Genomic DNA, 15,358 nt, shown 5'->3' with positions numbered 1-15,358 from the left:
AAGATTTCACGTGAGCATTTGACCAATGTCTCTGAAAAAAGGCTCATTACTGCCCCCTGGTGGATTCCTTAAGTGCATATACACCGAATGGACAATTCATTAAGAACACCTACCTTGTATCAACACTCATTGCCCGCTTTATTAGAAGAGGTACTATTTGGGTGGTGGATCATTCTCAGCACTGCAGTAACACTGACAAGGTGCTGGTATGTTAGTGTGTGTTGCACTGGTGCAAGTGAATCAGACACAACAGTGTTGCTGGACTTTTTAAACACTGTGTCCACTCACTGTCCACACTATTAGACACACACTTGCTAGTCCACCTTGTAGATGTAAAGACAGAGATGATAGCTCAACTCTTGCTGCACCACTTGTGTTAGTCTTCCTCTAGTCCTTCATCAGTGGTCACAGGACGCTGCCCACAGGACACCGTTGGCTGGATATTTTTGGCTGGTGGACTATTCTCAGTCCAGCAGTGACACTGTATTTTAAAACTTCAGCAGCACTGCTGTGTCTGATCCACCACCACATCAGTGTCACTGCTGAGAAGGATACACCACCGAAATAATACCTGCTCTGTGGGGGTCTATGGAGGTCCTGACCATTGAGGAACACGATAAAAGTGGGCTAATAAAGTATGCAGAGAAACAGATGGACTACAGTCTGTAACTGTAGAACTACAAAGTGCATCTATGTGGTAACTGGAGCTGATAAAATAGACAAAGAGTGTAGATACAAGGTGTACTTCATGAAGTGGCTAGTTGGTGTATATACATGTATAGCCATCTACACACACACACACACACACACACACACACACACACACACACACATCACCACCAGCCGCGAACAACTCTGACTCAGATGTTTCTTTTATATTAAACCACCCTGAATGATTTTATTGAACATATTCATTCATTAAAATCTGTGGAATCATATGACCCCCTTTACTCGCACCATTTTTACACTACTGTGCGAACAACAACAATGAGTAATACATCAAAGCAGTATACAGTATCTGTTAAAATGTTGGGTACACAGTAGTCCTACCTAAATGTTATACCTCATAAACCCACTGGCACTTGATTTACAATCAGACAAAAATTTAAATTTATTGTAAGTTTTTAAAAGTGTTGCTGAATTTCATTTTATTTAGCAGATATGCTCTGATTGTCAAACAAAGGAGTGAAAGGTGATATGGCATAAAAACATTTTCCCATTGAGATAGTGTCACTGTCTAAACAAGAAAGGTATCTCATACACAAATTAACAGTTTGGACATGTTTAGAGAATTGGCAGTATAACCAAAACCCTTGCTAGGCTTAATCTGTGTTGAGGAAACCATTCACTTAAGGTACAAACAGTCAGCTCAACTCATGGTGAAAAAAAACGGCAGCTGAGTAGTCACCAGCCTGAACAAAGACTGGCAGGATAAAGGCTTATTCAGTTGGCTTTAGTTTGGGAGACTCCAGCAGCTGATCGACTGTAGGTGTGCCTGGCTGCAGTATGCGAACAGGGGCCCAAGCATTAGTCCTCTTCGTACTGCTGCGCCAGTTTGCGCAGCTTGTCCACTAACACTGGAGAAAGAAACACAAGCAATGAGCTTCTATCCTTAGGATGGCTTCTATTCTTATGTCCAAATGTGACATTTATTTTTCATTCCATGTATATCAAGGGGCCCAGACCTGGTCCTGGTGATCTACCACGCTATGCATATTAGATCCAGCACATCTGGTTCTAATGTTAAGATGCCCATATAGGTTTTAACTTAAATAGATTAGATGTTCAATTAAAGCTGGAGCTAAACATTTCAGCATAGTAGACCACCTCGACTAGAGTTGTGCACATGATGTACAATACTGGGAAAAGTCAAAGACCATCCTTCATTTATTTAATCTGCAGTCAAAATGGGCATTAAGTAAAAGTGATGAATTTTACTGGAAATACTTCTGAGGGAAAAACATACAAGATAATCCAGAATGGGATAGTCAAAGGTAACTAAGTGAAAAAACAGGATTTGGAATTGGGATTGAATATTTACAAAAAGATACAGAGAAAAAGGGGCTCCTAAAAACCATGCAAAACTATCAGGTAAACAATACTTAAAGCGTTCATCTATAAAAGAGAGGAATAATTCAAGATCTTCAGAACAGGACAAAAAAACATGCATGGTTTCCATTGTTGAGTTGCCTTCCACTGTGAGAAGACTACTCAATACTATAGGTCTGAATGGATGATCTCCATTTTTGTAGTTTTTGACATAATTTAAAAGTACCTCTTGGCCTTTACATTGTGCATAAATTTAATTATAAAAGGACCAAAAGAAATGACCCAAAATAACTTGGAAGAAAGTCTGGTTCCATTGACTTACATTAAAAGTAAAGTAAGTATTTTCTTTCTCCTGTAAAGTTACCGTTTGACAAGATTTTGTTTGGACATCACTTCTAAGACTGAACTTTGGAAATGTATAAAAATGTCCCTAGTTGTTGAGGCTTCTGTGTAGGTTTCAGTTAAATTTATGTTTTGTTTTTTTTCTGTAAGGTTGATAAATAATAACTTATACTTAACAGCTGTTTTGAACGGTTTTGAAATATATGTGTACAATTGGGCTGTCACTGCCAATTGTTTCTCACAGTTGTTTCGATCAATCAAGTAATCAGAGTTTCAAACAGGAATAACATGACAGAATGCATATTCTTCAATATTTTCTTCAATATTTAAAAAAAAAGTTGTCTTCATTTGAAAATCTATGAAAGATTTCTATAAAAGATTATTGAGAGATCAGTTGGAAAATTTAAGGTGTGTATTATCATCATACAAATCGCCAACTAATAATTATATATTATTTCTAAAGCTAATTTTAAATGAGTTTTTTATGTAGTTTAGTTGGTCAGTCTTGACAACCTGTACATATATGGACCCAAGACTATCTACACTTTTATATACCTAAAATTCTAATCACAAAATCATTATCAGTGCATTGTGGCTAAATTTTCCTTTACAGACACAAGTACCAGGGGCACCAATTCAACCCATACAGCCATATTCGGGTGTGACAGCTGGCTGTACCTCCAGCATTGGGCCTCTGGAACGGCTCATATGAGCGGCAGGCATTGATGAGCTCCTTGAGCTGAATTGGACAGTCATTCGGCAGTGGCTCCATCACCTTCTCCACACACAGCTTCTTATAGAGAAGACTATGGGATGAAGAGTCTGGATACAGAACAGAGAGGATGAGCGGTGCTGAATGTTTTATTACATATTAGCTTACACTGTGTGCACAATTATTTGGCAAGTATTTTGTAGTACGAGTATTTTCACCATATTATCATTTTAGGCATATTTTCTAACTCCAAGCTGGATAAACTTGAATGCTTAATGGATTTAAGCATAGCAGGTGATGTGTATCTGTGTAATGAGGGAGGGTGTGGCCTAAGGAGGTCAACACCCTATATCAAGGTGTGCATAATTATTAGGCAGCTTTTTTCTTTAGGCAAAATGGGCCAAAAAAGAGATTGAACTGACTCTGAAAAATCAAAAATGACCAAAAGTCTCTCAGAGGGATGCAGAACTCTTGAAATTGCTAAGATATTGGGGCGTGATCACAGAAACATCAAACGTTTTGTTGCAAATAGTCAACAGGGTCGCAAGAAACATGCTGAGAAAAAAAGACACAAAATAACTGCCAAGGATTTGAGAAGAATCAAGCGTGAAGCTACCAGGAACCCATCATCTTCCAGTTCTGTCATATTCCAGAACTGCAACCTAGCTGGAGTATCAAGAAGGACAAGATGTTCAGCGCTCAGAGACACGGCCAAGGTAAGGAAGGCTGAAACCCGACCACCACTGAACAAGACACATAAGCTGAAGTGTCTAGACTGGTCCGAGAAGAATCTGAAGACAGATTTTTCAAAGGTTTTATGGACTGATTAAACGAGAGTGACTCTTGACGGACCAGATGGATGGGCCCGTGGCTGGATCAGTAACGGGAGAGAGCTCCACTTCGAGTCAGATGCCAGCAAGGTGGAGGTGGGGTACTGGTATGGGCTGGTATTATTAAAGATGAGCTGGTTGGACCTTTTCGGGTTGAAGATGGGCTCAAAATCAACTCCCAAGCCTACTGCCAGTTTTTAGAAGACACTTTCTTTAAGCAGTGGTATAAAAGAATCTGCATCTTTCAAAAAGACAATGATTTTTATGCAGGACAATGCTTCATCACATGCATCCAAGTACTCCTCTGCATGGCTCGCCAGTAAAGGCATTAAAGATGAAAAACTTATGACATGGCCCCCTTCCTCACCTGACCTGAACCCAATTGAGAACTTGTGGGCAATTCTTAAACAGGAGATTTACAGTGAAGTAAAACAGTACACCTCTCTGAACAGGGTCTGGGAGGCTGTGGTTGCTGCTGCACAAAAAGTTGATCGTCAACAGATCAAGAAACTGACAGACTCCATGAATGGAAGGCTTATCACTGTTATTGAAAAGAAGGGTGGCTGTATTGGTCACTGATTATTTTTTTTTATTTCTCAGAAATGTTCATGGGAAAGCTTTGAGTTTTTTGTTTATGATTCTCACTTGAACAGATGAAAATAAAAAAGTGAGATGGGAGAACGTGTGTTTTTCATTTAGCTGCGTAATAATTCTACAACATTATAGTTGCCCAAAAAATGTGCACATATAGATATTCTCCTAAGAAAGCCAAAACTTCACTTTATTTTTCTTAAACATTCATGTTTGAGGTTTATTAACATTTTGGTTTAACCGAGAGCACTGTAGTTGGTCATTAATAAAAATAATCCTCAAAAATAAGACTTTCCTAATGATTGTGCACACAGTGTATAGCCTTCATGTTCAACAGATGCAGTGAATTCATTATGAGTAAAAGTTCATAATGGAGATACATGCCTTTAAAGGGGACTTGGCGTGTTGCGATTTCCCACATGACGATTCCAAAACTGGAAAGATCACATACACAATGTCACTGTCACTCCGTAATAGTCATGTACTGTACAAACAACAATTGAAGTTTAGTTTGCTATTTGCTACTTTTCATCACAGACGTTACACACACAAACATCAACTAAACTTCAAATGGAATCGAATATTATACGATTCCAGCTGTGCACCTTTGCATGCATGCTTCCTGACCTGTAGATCTCGCAGGCCTTGTCATATTGATGGTTGATGTTTTGGAACTGTTGTGGAGACGTGTAGATCATTAGGCTGTTCTTTTTATCTTTACTCTTCTTTAGTGATGTTTCTGTCTTCGCCAGCTCAAAGCCAGCCAGCTCCAAGAACACACAAGTCAGTTTTAGAAAGTGCCTTTGCACACACAGATCCACAATAACTTTAGGGAGCCAAATATGTTTATTTCTATGGTTTTGGCAAGTTTTATTTACTACAGTTTTCGGTTCATATGATTTGATTCATATGATTTGAAAAGTTCAAAATGGACGAAAACGGAGTAAAACCATGTTTCAAGAGGGCTATGAAGAACAATCCATGAACATATCTATGCATTTTGTGAATATATATCTATATATATATATATATATATATATATATATATATATATATATATATATATATATATATATATATATATATATATATATATATATATATATATATATATATATAATAACTGATAAAAAGAAAGAAAAGGTGAAGTAATAAAAAACGAGTGAATTTTAATTAATAAAATAAGATGAGGAATAATCAAAGAATATCAATCAATAATTCAATCAATTTTCATGATATAAGCAGTTGTTCACTGAAGAGCTGACAATTCCCATGATAAACCCGAAGTGCACTGTCTACGATTTTGTCATATCTCTCGCCCTTATGATACACCATCTCTCTGAGAGTTGAGTTTAAATATATAAAGGTGATGTACAAACTAGATGCTGTAACACAGAAAGTGACCCACTGGATGGCTGTACCTTCACTCTGTACCCAGCAGCCACCAGGAACCTGCTGCTGGTGATGCAGCCATGCACCTTAAACTTCTCCTCAGATTGGTGTAGCCTGCAGTGGGAGAATGAGAAGAGTTTTTCTTATTTGGAATTAGAGCCCATCTCTGTTGGACTTAAATGCACAGGTGAAAAACATGAAAGACTTGTATTAGACATAGAAGCGGGTCTGAACCTGTAGAGTCCTTGCGCTGCATCTAGACACATTTGTGTCTTTCTGTCCCATGGCAGTTTGCTGGAGCTGTCCAACACCTGCCTGAGAGAGCCCTTCTCACAGAACTCCGTCACTATCAGGTAGTTCGGGTTGGGTCCTTCAGGATATAAGCCAAACAGAGAAAGATTTGATTGTCATATCATAGAGAGGCTTTCCTCCTGATAACAAAAAGGTGAACGCAAAAACTAGGAATGCACTTGTAGTAGTGTTTTATTGATACAGATACCGTATCCAATACTGGCACCTAAATACAGTATTTGTATTAGCAATAGAGAATACACTCAAAAAAAGTTAGATTCATACATATTATGTCAAGTGGTTCTACACAACTCTTTATGTAGCTTCTAAGATACTTGATTGTGATGCTAAATGTTTTTGTTTTGTGTGTTAAGGTTGCTGGTCATTAGTCTAAGATGTGTGTATGTGTTATTTGTGTTTTGTGTTGAGCTGTGGGCTTGGTTGGTGTGGGCTTGTGTCTACCATTTAGAGAGATTGTGTGGCTAAAGGTGACCTGCCTGCTTTGCCTGGCTGTGTTTAAGTGCCTTTCCTGCTGGTGTAAATAAAGAGCACTTGTAGCAGAAATCATGGCCTTTCCTGTGACCCTTTCGTCTCCAAGACCCCACAATATGTTCTTAACAAATTCAAGTAAATAACACTAAAGTGATTTGAGTAATTGACTAGACTGATTATTTTTTTATGTATTATCCAAAATTTAAACATTAGATCTACTTTAAAATGTTTGTCAAGTTATTTTACACAGCTGTGTAGTATATATACGCAGTAGATTTAAATAAATCTACTCACCTAAGTGAGTTCTAATTCACTTTGCTGAACACTTTTATACACTACTCCAACAATCAATGTCACATGGTTATGTTCTTCTAATTAAAGTAGAAGAAGCATGAGGTTAATAGGTTTAGGTTAGATCTGCATTATACTCAACAACAATGTGGCTAGGCTGCTAACTGTGGAATATAAGAAAGATGCACCCCCAGTAGAAAGTAGGCCAGGGTGAAACAATGTGAACAGGGGGAGTAAAACAAGTAAAATAATATGCAATAGGAAACATGTTGAAAATTACTCAACAAGACTGATGAAACACACACTTAGGAAGTAAATCTGACAACTCATTTAATTTAATTGAAACATGACTAACTTTCACCAACTTACATGCAAGTGTTTAGTATAATGTGAGAAAACTGATTAAAGCCATGATTTCATTTTTTTGAGGGAATGATAATATAAAGCAATTTAGATGCACACCAGTAGATGTGCATTATCTTGCATAATCATAAATCTTTGCATTCTCAATAAGCGTTGAGGCTTCTGTTGACGCCCCTAAGGATTATAATATTACATACAATATTTAGCAATTTAGCAACTTGTGGTACTTTAAGGTATTAAAGAAGGCCAGTCTCTTGGGGTAATGATAGCCTTTAGTCTGGGATTATCCTTTAGTATAGCAGCCCATTAGCCATGCTAGCGTTTCCATCGGTGCAGCAGACAAAACTGCTGCTACTGATAGTGTGAATGACTAATATTTACCAAATTCCAGTATTGACTGATGGTGATATACGTGAGACAGATATCTTGAGAAATTCGAAAGTGAAACAATGTTTAACACTGGCAAAAATATGACACAAAACACTGTTCACTGTTTAACATGCTGTAACATTCAAAAAGGAGAAATGTGAAAAAGAATTCAGATGCTAATGTACCATTCTCATCCTGGACACAAATCCCAAACATTCTCAGGATATGTGGTGATTCAAAACGCTTCATGGTCTCAACTTCCTTATGAAAAATGCTCCTCACTTGGCTGTAGAGAAATTAAAGTCAGACAAGAGGAGGACAATGAGTCTAAAGTGTATTTTTGGCTCACAATAAAAATACTCAATACCAAATTATGTTAAATCACAGAAAAAGACTGTTTGAAAATTGACATCTGGTCTAAGCATAGCCTGTGTGACTAGGACTCACCTTGGGTTGGTGCTTTCTGTATATGTATATCTCTTAATGGCTACAGTGAACTTATTGTACTCTCCTTTGAACAGCTCAGAATTACAAGTCTTCATGATTGGTTCAATGGGAAAGTCATAGGTCAGCTCATCGGGCCTGATCTCTCTGATGTCCTGCAGATGGATGCAGGGTCTTTTTACTGTCAGGCAGGCAAAACAAGGCACTCAGTTATGTTCAGACATTTAGCCTTCATCAGCATTTTGTCAACTGACATAAAACCAACTACAACACAGTCCTCCTGAACCTTGTTGCATCACTAAATTCTAAATATTTATACATTAGTTGAATGGAGACTAAATTTTGACCTTGCTTCATGCACTACTACAGTTATTTTGAACTTGACACTAAAGAAGAAGCTAGAGGAACAATATCTACAATATTATAAACTAAATGATGAGACCTTTTTATGATACTCTTCACTTTCACACTTACATGAGTCCAGGATGCTTTTGATGTCTTGAACATCTTTATGAGTTTGATCGACTTTCAAGTGCACAGCATCCACAGTCACCTTGGTCTCCTGGTTCCCCTCTGCCAAAGACTGCAGCACTGTGCAATTAAAAAACAGAACATTTCAGAACATTTCACCTGAGTCAAATACTTATTTTGAAAGGCTGAAAGTTCAGAAAGGTTTTACTAGTTCAGACCATTCCACCATATCGTAGTAGTAATAAAAGAGACTGTAGGAGGGAAGCGTTCTGAGTGGCTTCTGCTTTATGTTAGAAGTTTGGATCTCTCCATCAACAAAGGTCGAACTGAGAGACAGAACATAGGAACTGAAAGGGGATGGGGTGCAAAACTTTGTCAGGAGAAACAGAAGGTAGAGATGGAAATTTATACAACGTTAAACTGAAAGGAGGAGGATTATCTTTATTTCTGCATAAATGTGATCTGAAATTTCATCAGATTTTCACACAAGTCCCAAAAGTAGTAGGGCTGTCTCATAGTGCCTAATGTTAATGTTCATGAGTCCATCATCAGGAGACTGAAGAACAATGTGTGCATAGCAAGGTTACAAGGAGAAAGCTGCTGCTCTCTAAAAAGAACATTGCTGGATGTGAGCAGTTTGCTAAAGATCACATATACAAGCTAGAAGGCTATTGGAACAATGTTTTGTGAACAGATGGGACCACAATAGGTCTTACCAAAGACTACAGTGCAATAAAAAAAGCCTTTTCAGAACAATTCATCTAATGGATGAGAGCAAAATAAATCTTGTTGGTTTAAATGAGAAGTGTTATGTTTATAGAAAACACCTCATTCCAGCATAAACAATCTTATCCCATCAATGAAACATGGTGGTGGTAGTATCATGATTTTGCTGCATCTGGGCCCGGATGGCTTGCACCATTGATGGAACAATAAACTCTGAACAATAAAAGCTGCAGTTATTGTTGCAATTTGGTTCTCTTTATCTACTTTTAGGACTTCCAAGCACTACTGTAAATGCCCAATCTTCTGATTGGCTGCACTCTATTGCTGCTCTCATTGTCATTCAAAAAGCTGTCTAGGATAAAATAAGCAGTAACAGCACTCTCTATCACCTCACTGTAAATGGTTGAATTAAACTGCAGGCCTAGTGTGCAGTCGTATATGTTCATGGATTTGACCTCACAACCATGATGATTTCAAAACAGGCTCTTTTTTGCTGCTTAGTGTCCATGTATGGACTCGAGAGTGAATGGTATACTTTTTTAAGGTGGCTTTTAAAATAAGAGTTTAAACTACTATGCGCTCATTCACTTTCCTGTCAGCATGGTCCATACATAAAGTGAGCATGGAAGCTTTGGAGGCCAGTGGAGACTCACATGTTTGGAGCTCCTCACAGTCAAACATCCTGTCTTCTTCATCCTCTTTCCTCCTCTTGGTCTCTCTGAACACTTCCTCCATCCTCTCCCTCTGCTCCACCTGCAGAGTCAGTGAGAGCAGCTGAGCGGCATCGTTAAGTCGCTCATTCAGGCAGCAGAACTCCTCGCCCAGGTCGTAGGCTTTCACGATGCGCTTCAGATAGCTGGACAAGGTGTATTTCTTCATTACGTCCTGTGCGGACTCCAGAGTGAGTTTGAGCTCCTGCAGGCCCCTCTTCACTAGCTCTGGCTGACTGCCCAAACCCCGCAGCTTCACAGCCTTCACCAGATCAGCTAGCACAGACACACGTTCAGCTAGCCGTCTGCACCGCTTCTTATTGGCTTTCACCTCGTCACATAGGGAGTACAGTTTCTCCACTATGCCCAGGATTGGGTCTACAAGGTCCATGGCTACTGCAGGAAACAATTCAAGATGTCAAAGACATGATTCTCTGTCTCTGGTTGTTGTTACTTTTAATGTAATTTGGTTTCATTTACCATAATGTTTAAATATTGTGTATGGAGTATAGACAGGAAATAATAGACAATTAGTAATGCAAATTCTGATTTTAAAATATAATTCAAACCATCCCCTTACAAGGCTTTTATCTTGATGACATTTTGGTACCCTGATGGCATTTTCTTTAGTGCTTTTGATGATGATTTTCAAGATGACATCTTTGTCATGCTAAAACACACTACATCACATTGTAGTAAAGAGTTGTTTAGGCCTAGGACAGGTGTCGGCAGCATGCAGCTCCAGAGCCACATGCAGCTCTTTTACTGCCCTGTTGTGGCTCCCCAGCAGAATTAGATTTGAAAGTAAGCATAAAGTAATTGTCCTATGCAGTAAAAAAAGCTCTGCTGATCATTCTGATACTGTTGATGAGTGTTGACTGTGTTGACTCTGACTGTGAGGTATGCAAGATGACACATTCTTTGTGACCATTTAAAAACTCTCCATGCTGTGTTTGGTTGATCTGTGGTTGATCTAGTTAAATTAATACCAATGCCAATGATTATGTATTGATTATATACCCTATAAATGATTATGCACAAAATAATTCATGGAGTACTTTCTATTGGCTGTCCCAAAAGTTTCAACTAGTGAAAATAATATTTACATTTTTTTTCATAGATTTTTTTGTGTTTTTACAAATCTTTTAGTACTATTTTTAACTGAAGCTGATTTACATTTATCACTAGTTTAATTTTTAAATAAAGAAAATGGTGTCCCATGTTTTCATGGTTTTCAGTTTTAATCCATGGGCGGAGCATTATTTTAACCACACCCCTGCATTTTAGTGCAGGGAGTGAGACTGCATCCCTGTATAAGGCTCATGGCAACATGGTGAGCAGTTAGATCCCATTGTTTTGAAGTAAATGTGTCCCAAAGTCTGAAAATCAGACTGTAACATTAGGAACTGTCACTACTAAGCTTTTCTGTGTTTTAATTAAAAATATCATGATTTTATGTGTGCAAGTGTTCAAACCTGTGTTTCCTAGTCATGTACTAGCGTTTTTGAGTTATGTTCAATATTAGCTACAGTTGTCACTACGAGAGTATTTGGTGAAGTTGTGATAGTGTTATGATTGTTTTGGAAATGACCAAATGGAATGTTCAGTCATTTGTTTTAATAAACAGAAAATAAGGTATAGGGTCACTCAAAGTCTAATGTCCAAGTCAGTTAAAAGTTTAAAACTTGTTTTGTACTTTGACTTTGACCCATTTCAGTAGAAGGATTCATGTATGAACCACGCTCTTCTCATCTTTCTCTCTCGAATGTAAAGTGCTTTCGACACTTTTGAAAGTGTCCAGAAGTTAAATCTTGAAATTCGTTATAAAAAGGGAAGAGGTTTGAATCAGACAGCCTCTCTCATAAAAGCTAACAATTGTTAACCCAACATGAAATGTTGATTTTTGGTGATGGAGTGTTCACAGGTGTCTGATTTTTAATGAAAGAGGGGAAGCATTTTATTTTTTAATAATCAAACATAGAGTCATTCATAAATACATGGTTTTAATGATATAGTTGTGTAATGACAAAGACAACGTGCTGCTATATATATTGATTTTGAAATATCCAGTTACAAGTAAGTCATTATTTCGACATTTCATGTTCCACCTTTGCTGGCTAATAATTTTATTCCAGTTGGTGCCGTGATTCACTGGCTTATATGAAAATGTAGTTCCAGTGAAATTGGCTTTTGTCTGGCCTTTTTGTTTAACCTTTTTCACTTTCTTTATTATGAGTGTAGTAAGCTTAGTAGCTTTTGACTTTTTTTGGAAGGTTAGTCATTTAATCCTTTATAGGATCTTTTGTTTGTTATTTTGGGAATTTGGCCTCCCTCAAGTCATATATCATTTTGTTCCTATTTCAAGCATTAAACCATCCATTGCTGGAGATGGCTGGTTAAAATAGTTTGTGCAATGCACTAAATACATGACTGAATTCACTGTTTGTGTTACTCATAAGTTTTTGTGATTACTGAGGCTTCATTTCATTTTGGCCTGGTGACTCAGCAATTCTTGCTTCCTCTTTATTGCATCTTACCCCTAGGACACATCATAGTATGAAAGCTGTTTTAAGATTTTTCCAGTTTCATTTCTTTTCTTTTTACAAACTCACAATAATTCATTTAAAGACAATTATTGATTATGGAATGATTGATTATGGATTATTTTAAAGTCAGTGCTCTTCATCTATTATTCATTATGATGGCTCCAATTATGGACGTCTTTATAGGACTTGGCTGCCCTGATTACAGTCAACACAGTAAACACATCCATGACTCCACAGAGCAGATAGGTAAAGGACAGAAACAGTAAATAACACATAATACCTGCCTTTGGACGCTTCCTCTTCCTCAGCACCTGATTGTGTGTCAGTGAGTGTCTATGCGTTCACTGGAAGAAAAAAGGCTACTTTAATACAAACATCAAGCTCTTTACTTTCCTACAGGTTATTCTTAGACATCTAGATACATTCTTAATATTTATTTATGCATTTATGCACTTATGCTTGCCACATAAAGACCCCACATTCCTCTACGATGCTAAGCTGTAGATCATGCTGGTTACTTACCCCACTTGTCTTCTCCATCAGATAACATTAAACCTGTCAGCTACATCAGACATTCATGTGTTATACCTGCCTATTAATATTTGTTAAGGCTTTTCTAACCTAATTGATCACCATTAATACACTCGTTTAACCCCTTCATAAACACTTCCAAGGGGAGTTGTATTGTAAAGTAGTACCATGATGTTAAATTATTCCACAATACACCACGCTGCATTTGTCTGAGCATGTCCTGACGTCCGTACTTAAAGAACACAGACCAACTGAACGTTTTATTAAAAGAGAGCAGAGTTAGGCCTGTTTAACTAGATTTAGTGTAGTGGAGCATGTGAAATGCTAAATAAAAGTCATTGCACTCGTAGTTTTTCATAGCACTAAATGTGGCAGTGCTGATGCATTCTGCGCCATACACCTTCAAACTGCATGAAACTAAAGTTTGTGATACACAGAGTATATAAGATCAAATATGTTTAAGTATCGTGATATATTTCTTACCATATCACCCACCCCCACTAGTGGCCTGAAACTCGCGACTGTAGCTTTAAGAAGGCTGAGGGTGAGTTAGGAAGTGAAACTTACTTGCTGTTAGCGAGAAGCCTTTGAATTTGATGGTAATGTTTAATTTGAAGTTTTACTGCATGTAGGACACTGTTCTGGCTTTCTGACTTTTCTTTGTCTCTTCATATTTTTCTAAACCACCCAGTGGCCTCAGAATTAAGAATTGTGGGATATTAACACAGCAGCAAGAGGACTACTGTGCACTAATGAGACAAAATCCAGTTAACCACTCCCTCGTGTCCTAAAAAAAAATTTCACTTAAAAAATTGTTTGTAAAGTTGTGAAAGTTCCTCTTACAGAATACAATCTTGGCTGTAAAGTTTCAGTAACTTCAACCACTGTAACAACACAGCCTAGGCACATTAGCTCCATTAGCTAGATGCCTGTACTGGCCAAAAAGCCATAAAGGAAAAAACAAGATAAGTTATATGTGATAGTTAAACTTCTTTGTGATGTTTTCTGTCACTTTTGGTTTTAGTTTTTTTGGTTATTGAGCAATAACTACCTCTAAGCTTTTCGCAGTGTTTTTCTCTTTCTAGCTTTAATGCCCTTTGGCAAGGCAAGCTTGAACAAGCCAAAGAAATCCAGCCATTTGACTTACTAATAATGGCTAAGCTGATGTCAGCAGTGAAATGAGTTAAAATGGTAGATGTCCAACACAAACACAACTGACACTGACATTTTTTCACCTTTTTATACTTTTTACTTTTGACCCCTGAAGCACATCTGAGCTTTCAGGGTATCTCAGTAACTCACAGTCTGTATAACTTTCATCAAACATGAGATGAAGGTAAGGCAGTGGGAGGCCAATCACCAACATATGTTGAACTGACACAGATATATAAATAAGTTGTAGAAAAAGTAAAGAAAACAGGCACTTACTGTGGACTGCTTCTCCTCACAGAAGATTCAACCCACACTCTGAGCTGAACAGAGGAACTGAAGCCACGCCTTCCTCTCCATGACCACCTCCTGTTACTGCGCTAGTAATATAAGCTCACTGCTGTAAAGGCCATATTCACCTTCACCCACAGGAGGTATCCAAACAATAACAAAAGCTGTGTGGTACTCACATAACAGGAAAAGTTTGTTCAAGGGCTCGTTTCATAGATTTTTAGCATCTTTTATATGCTTCCAATATTTGTGTGGGCTTGGGTACAAAACCAGTCATAGTTCATTTGTACATCACCATTTCCTACCACTCTTAATCCCTTAGAATTAAACAGGCTGTTTTTGATATGATACAGTTAAGACTGATATACATTAAACAGCTCTATTGGGCGGAGTTGGGCCAAACAGCTGTGATTATGTAAATTGTTTCTGTTCCTGCAGCTCTGTTCCCTTATATGGACTGTGAAGACTGAGGACAGAACGGTATGTTTAGAAACTTTAATTATGTTTACATTTACATCAAACTAAAAAAATTATTTTTCCATAATATAGGATCCTTAATCCACTTACAAATCCAAGTTCATAATTCTGACCCTGAAATAAATCTGTTTATCATTGATGGTATGATATGTTTTGCATGCCTCATGCAAGCAAATGAAAGTCACAGTCTTGTCTGAATGATGGCAGTTTGTGTTTAATGAACCACCGATAGACTTGCTACTGAACCGCTGGTGAACTGTTTACACTGTAATAAAAGATTTAAAGCAGAAT

The 15,358-nt window shown here is 37.7% G+C and overlaps 1 protein-coding gene across 5 annotated transcripts; it reads right to left on the bottom strand.

Annotated features, from left to right (window-relative positions):
* Positions 1 to 860: 860 nt before the first annotated feature.
* Positions 861 to 14,652, bottom strand: LOC108418629 (mixed lineage kinase domain like pseudokinase). 5 transcript variants are annotated; one of them, XM_017690179.2, is made up of 12 exons: positions 14,579 to 14,652; positions 12,900 to 12,963; positions 10,017 to 10,469; positions 8,641 to 8,757; positions 8,170 to 8,347; positions 7,908 to 8,008; positions 6,151 to 6,286; positions 5,946 to 6,030; positions 5,152 to 5,291; positions 4,909 to 4,958; positions 3,070 to 3,213; positions 861 to 1,577 (listed from the first exon to the last, which is right to left on the bottom strand). In XM_017690179.2, exons 3-12 carry the CDS (start codon positions 10,462 to 10,464, stop codon positions 1,528 to 1,530), a joined length of 1,449 nt encoding a protein of 482 aa, XP_017545668.1. In that variant the 5' UTR covers positions 10,465 to 10,469; positions 12,900 to 12,963; positions 14,579 to 14,652; the 3' UTR covers positions 861 to 1,527. The 5 variants fall into 5 exon arrangements, with proteins under 5 accessions (XP_017545668.1, XP_017545670.1, XP_017545667.1 ...); XM_017690181.2 differs by having other exon boundaries at positions 10,017 to 10,466; XM_017690178.2 differs by having other exon boundaries at positions 12,904 to 12,963.
* Positions 14,653 to 15,358: the final 706 nt, after the last annotated feature.

The sequence above is a fragment of the Pygocentrus nattereri genome, chromosome 8 (genome assembly GCF_015220715.1).
Source record: "Pygocentrus nattereri isolate fPygNat1 chromosome 8, fPygNat1.pri, whole genome shotgun sequence".
NCBI lineage: Eukaryota > Metazoa > Chordata > Actinopteri > Characiformes > Serrasalmidae > Pygocentrus > Pygocentrus nattereri.
The sequence above is the reverse complement of the archived record's forward strand: the minus strand, read 5'-3'. Positions and strand labels throughout refer to the sequence as shown.

Coding starts and splice junctions, on each gene's coding strand:
- LOC108418629 (XM_017690179.2), bottom strand. CDS start 10,464: ATGGACCTTGTAGACCCAATCCTGGGCATAGTGGAGAAACTGTACTCC. Junction 6,287..7,907: donor TTGTGTCCAGGATGAGAATG/GTACATTAGCAT, acceptor TATATCCTGAAG/GACCCAACCCGAACTACCTG. Junction 5,292..5,945: donor CTGCTGGGTACAGAGTGAAG/GTACAGCCATCC, acceptor GTGTTCTTGGAG/CTGGCTGGCTTTGAGCTGGC.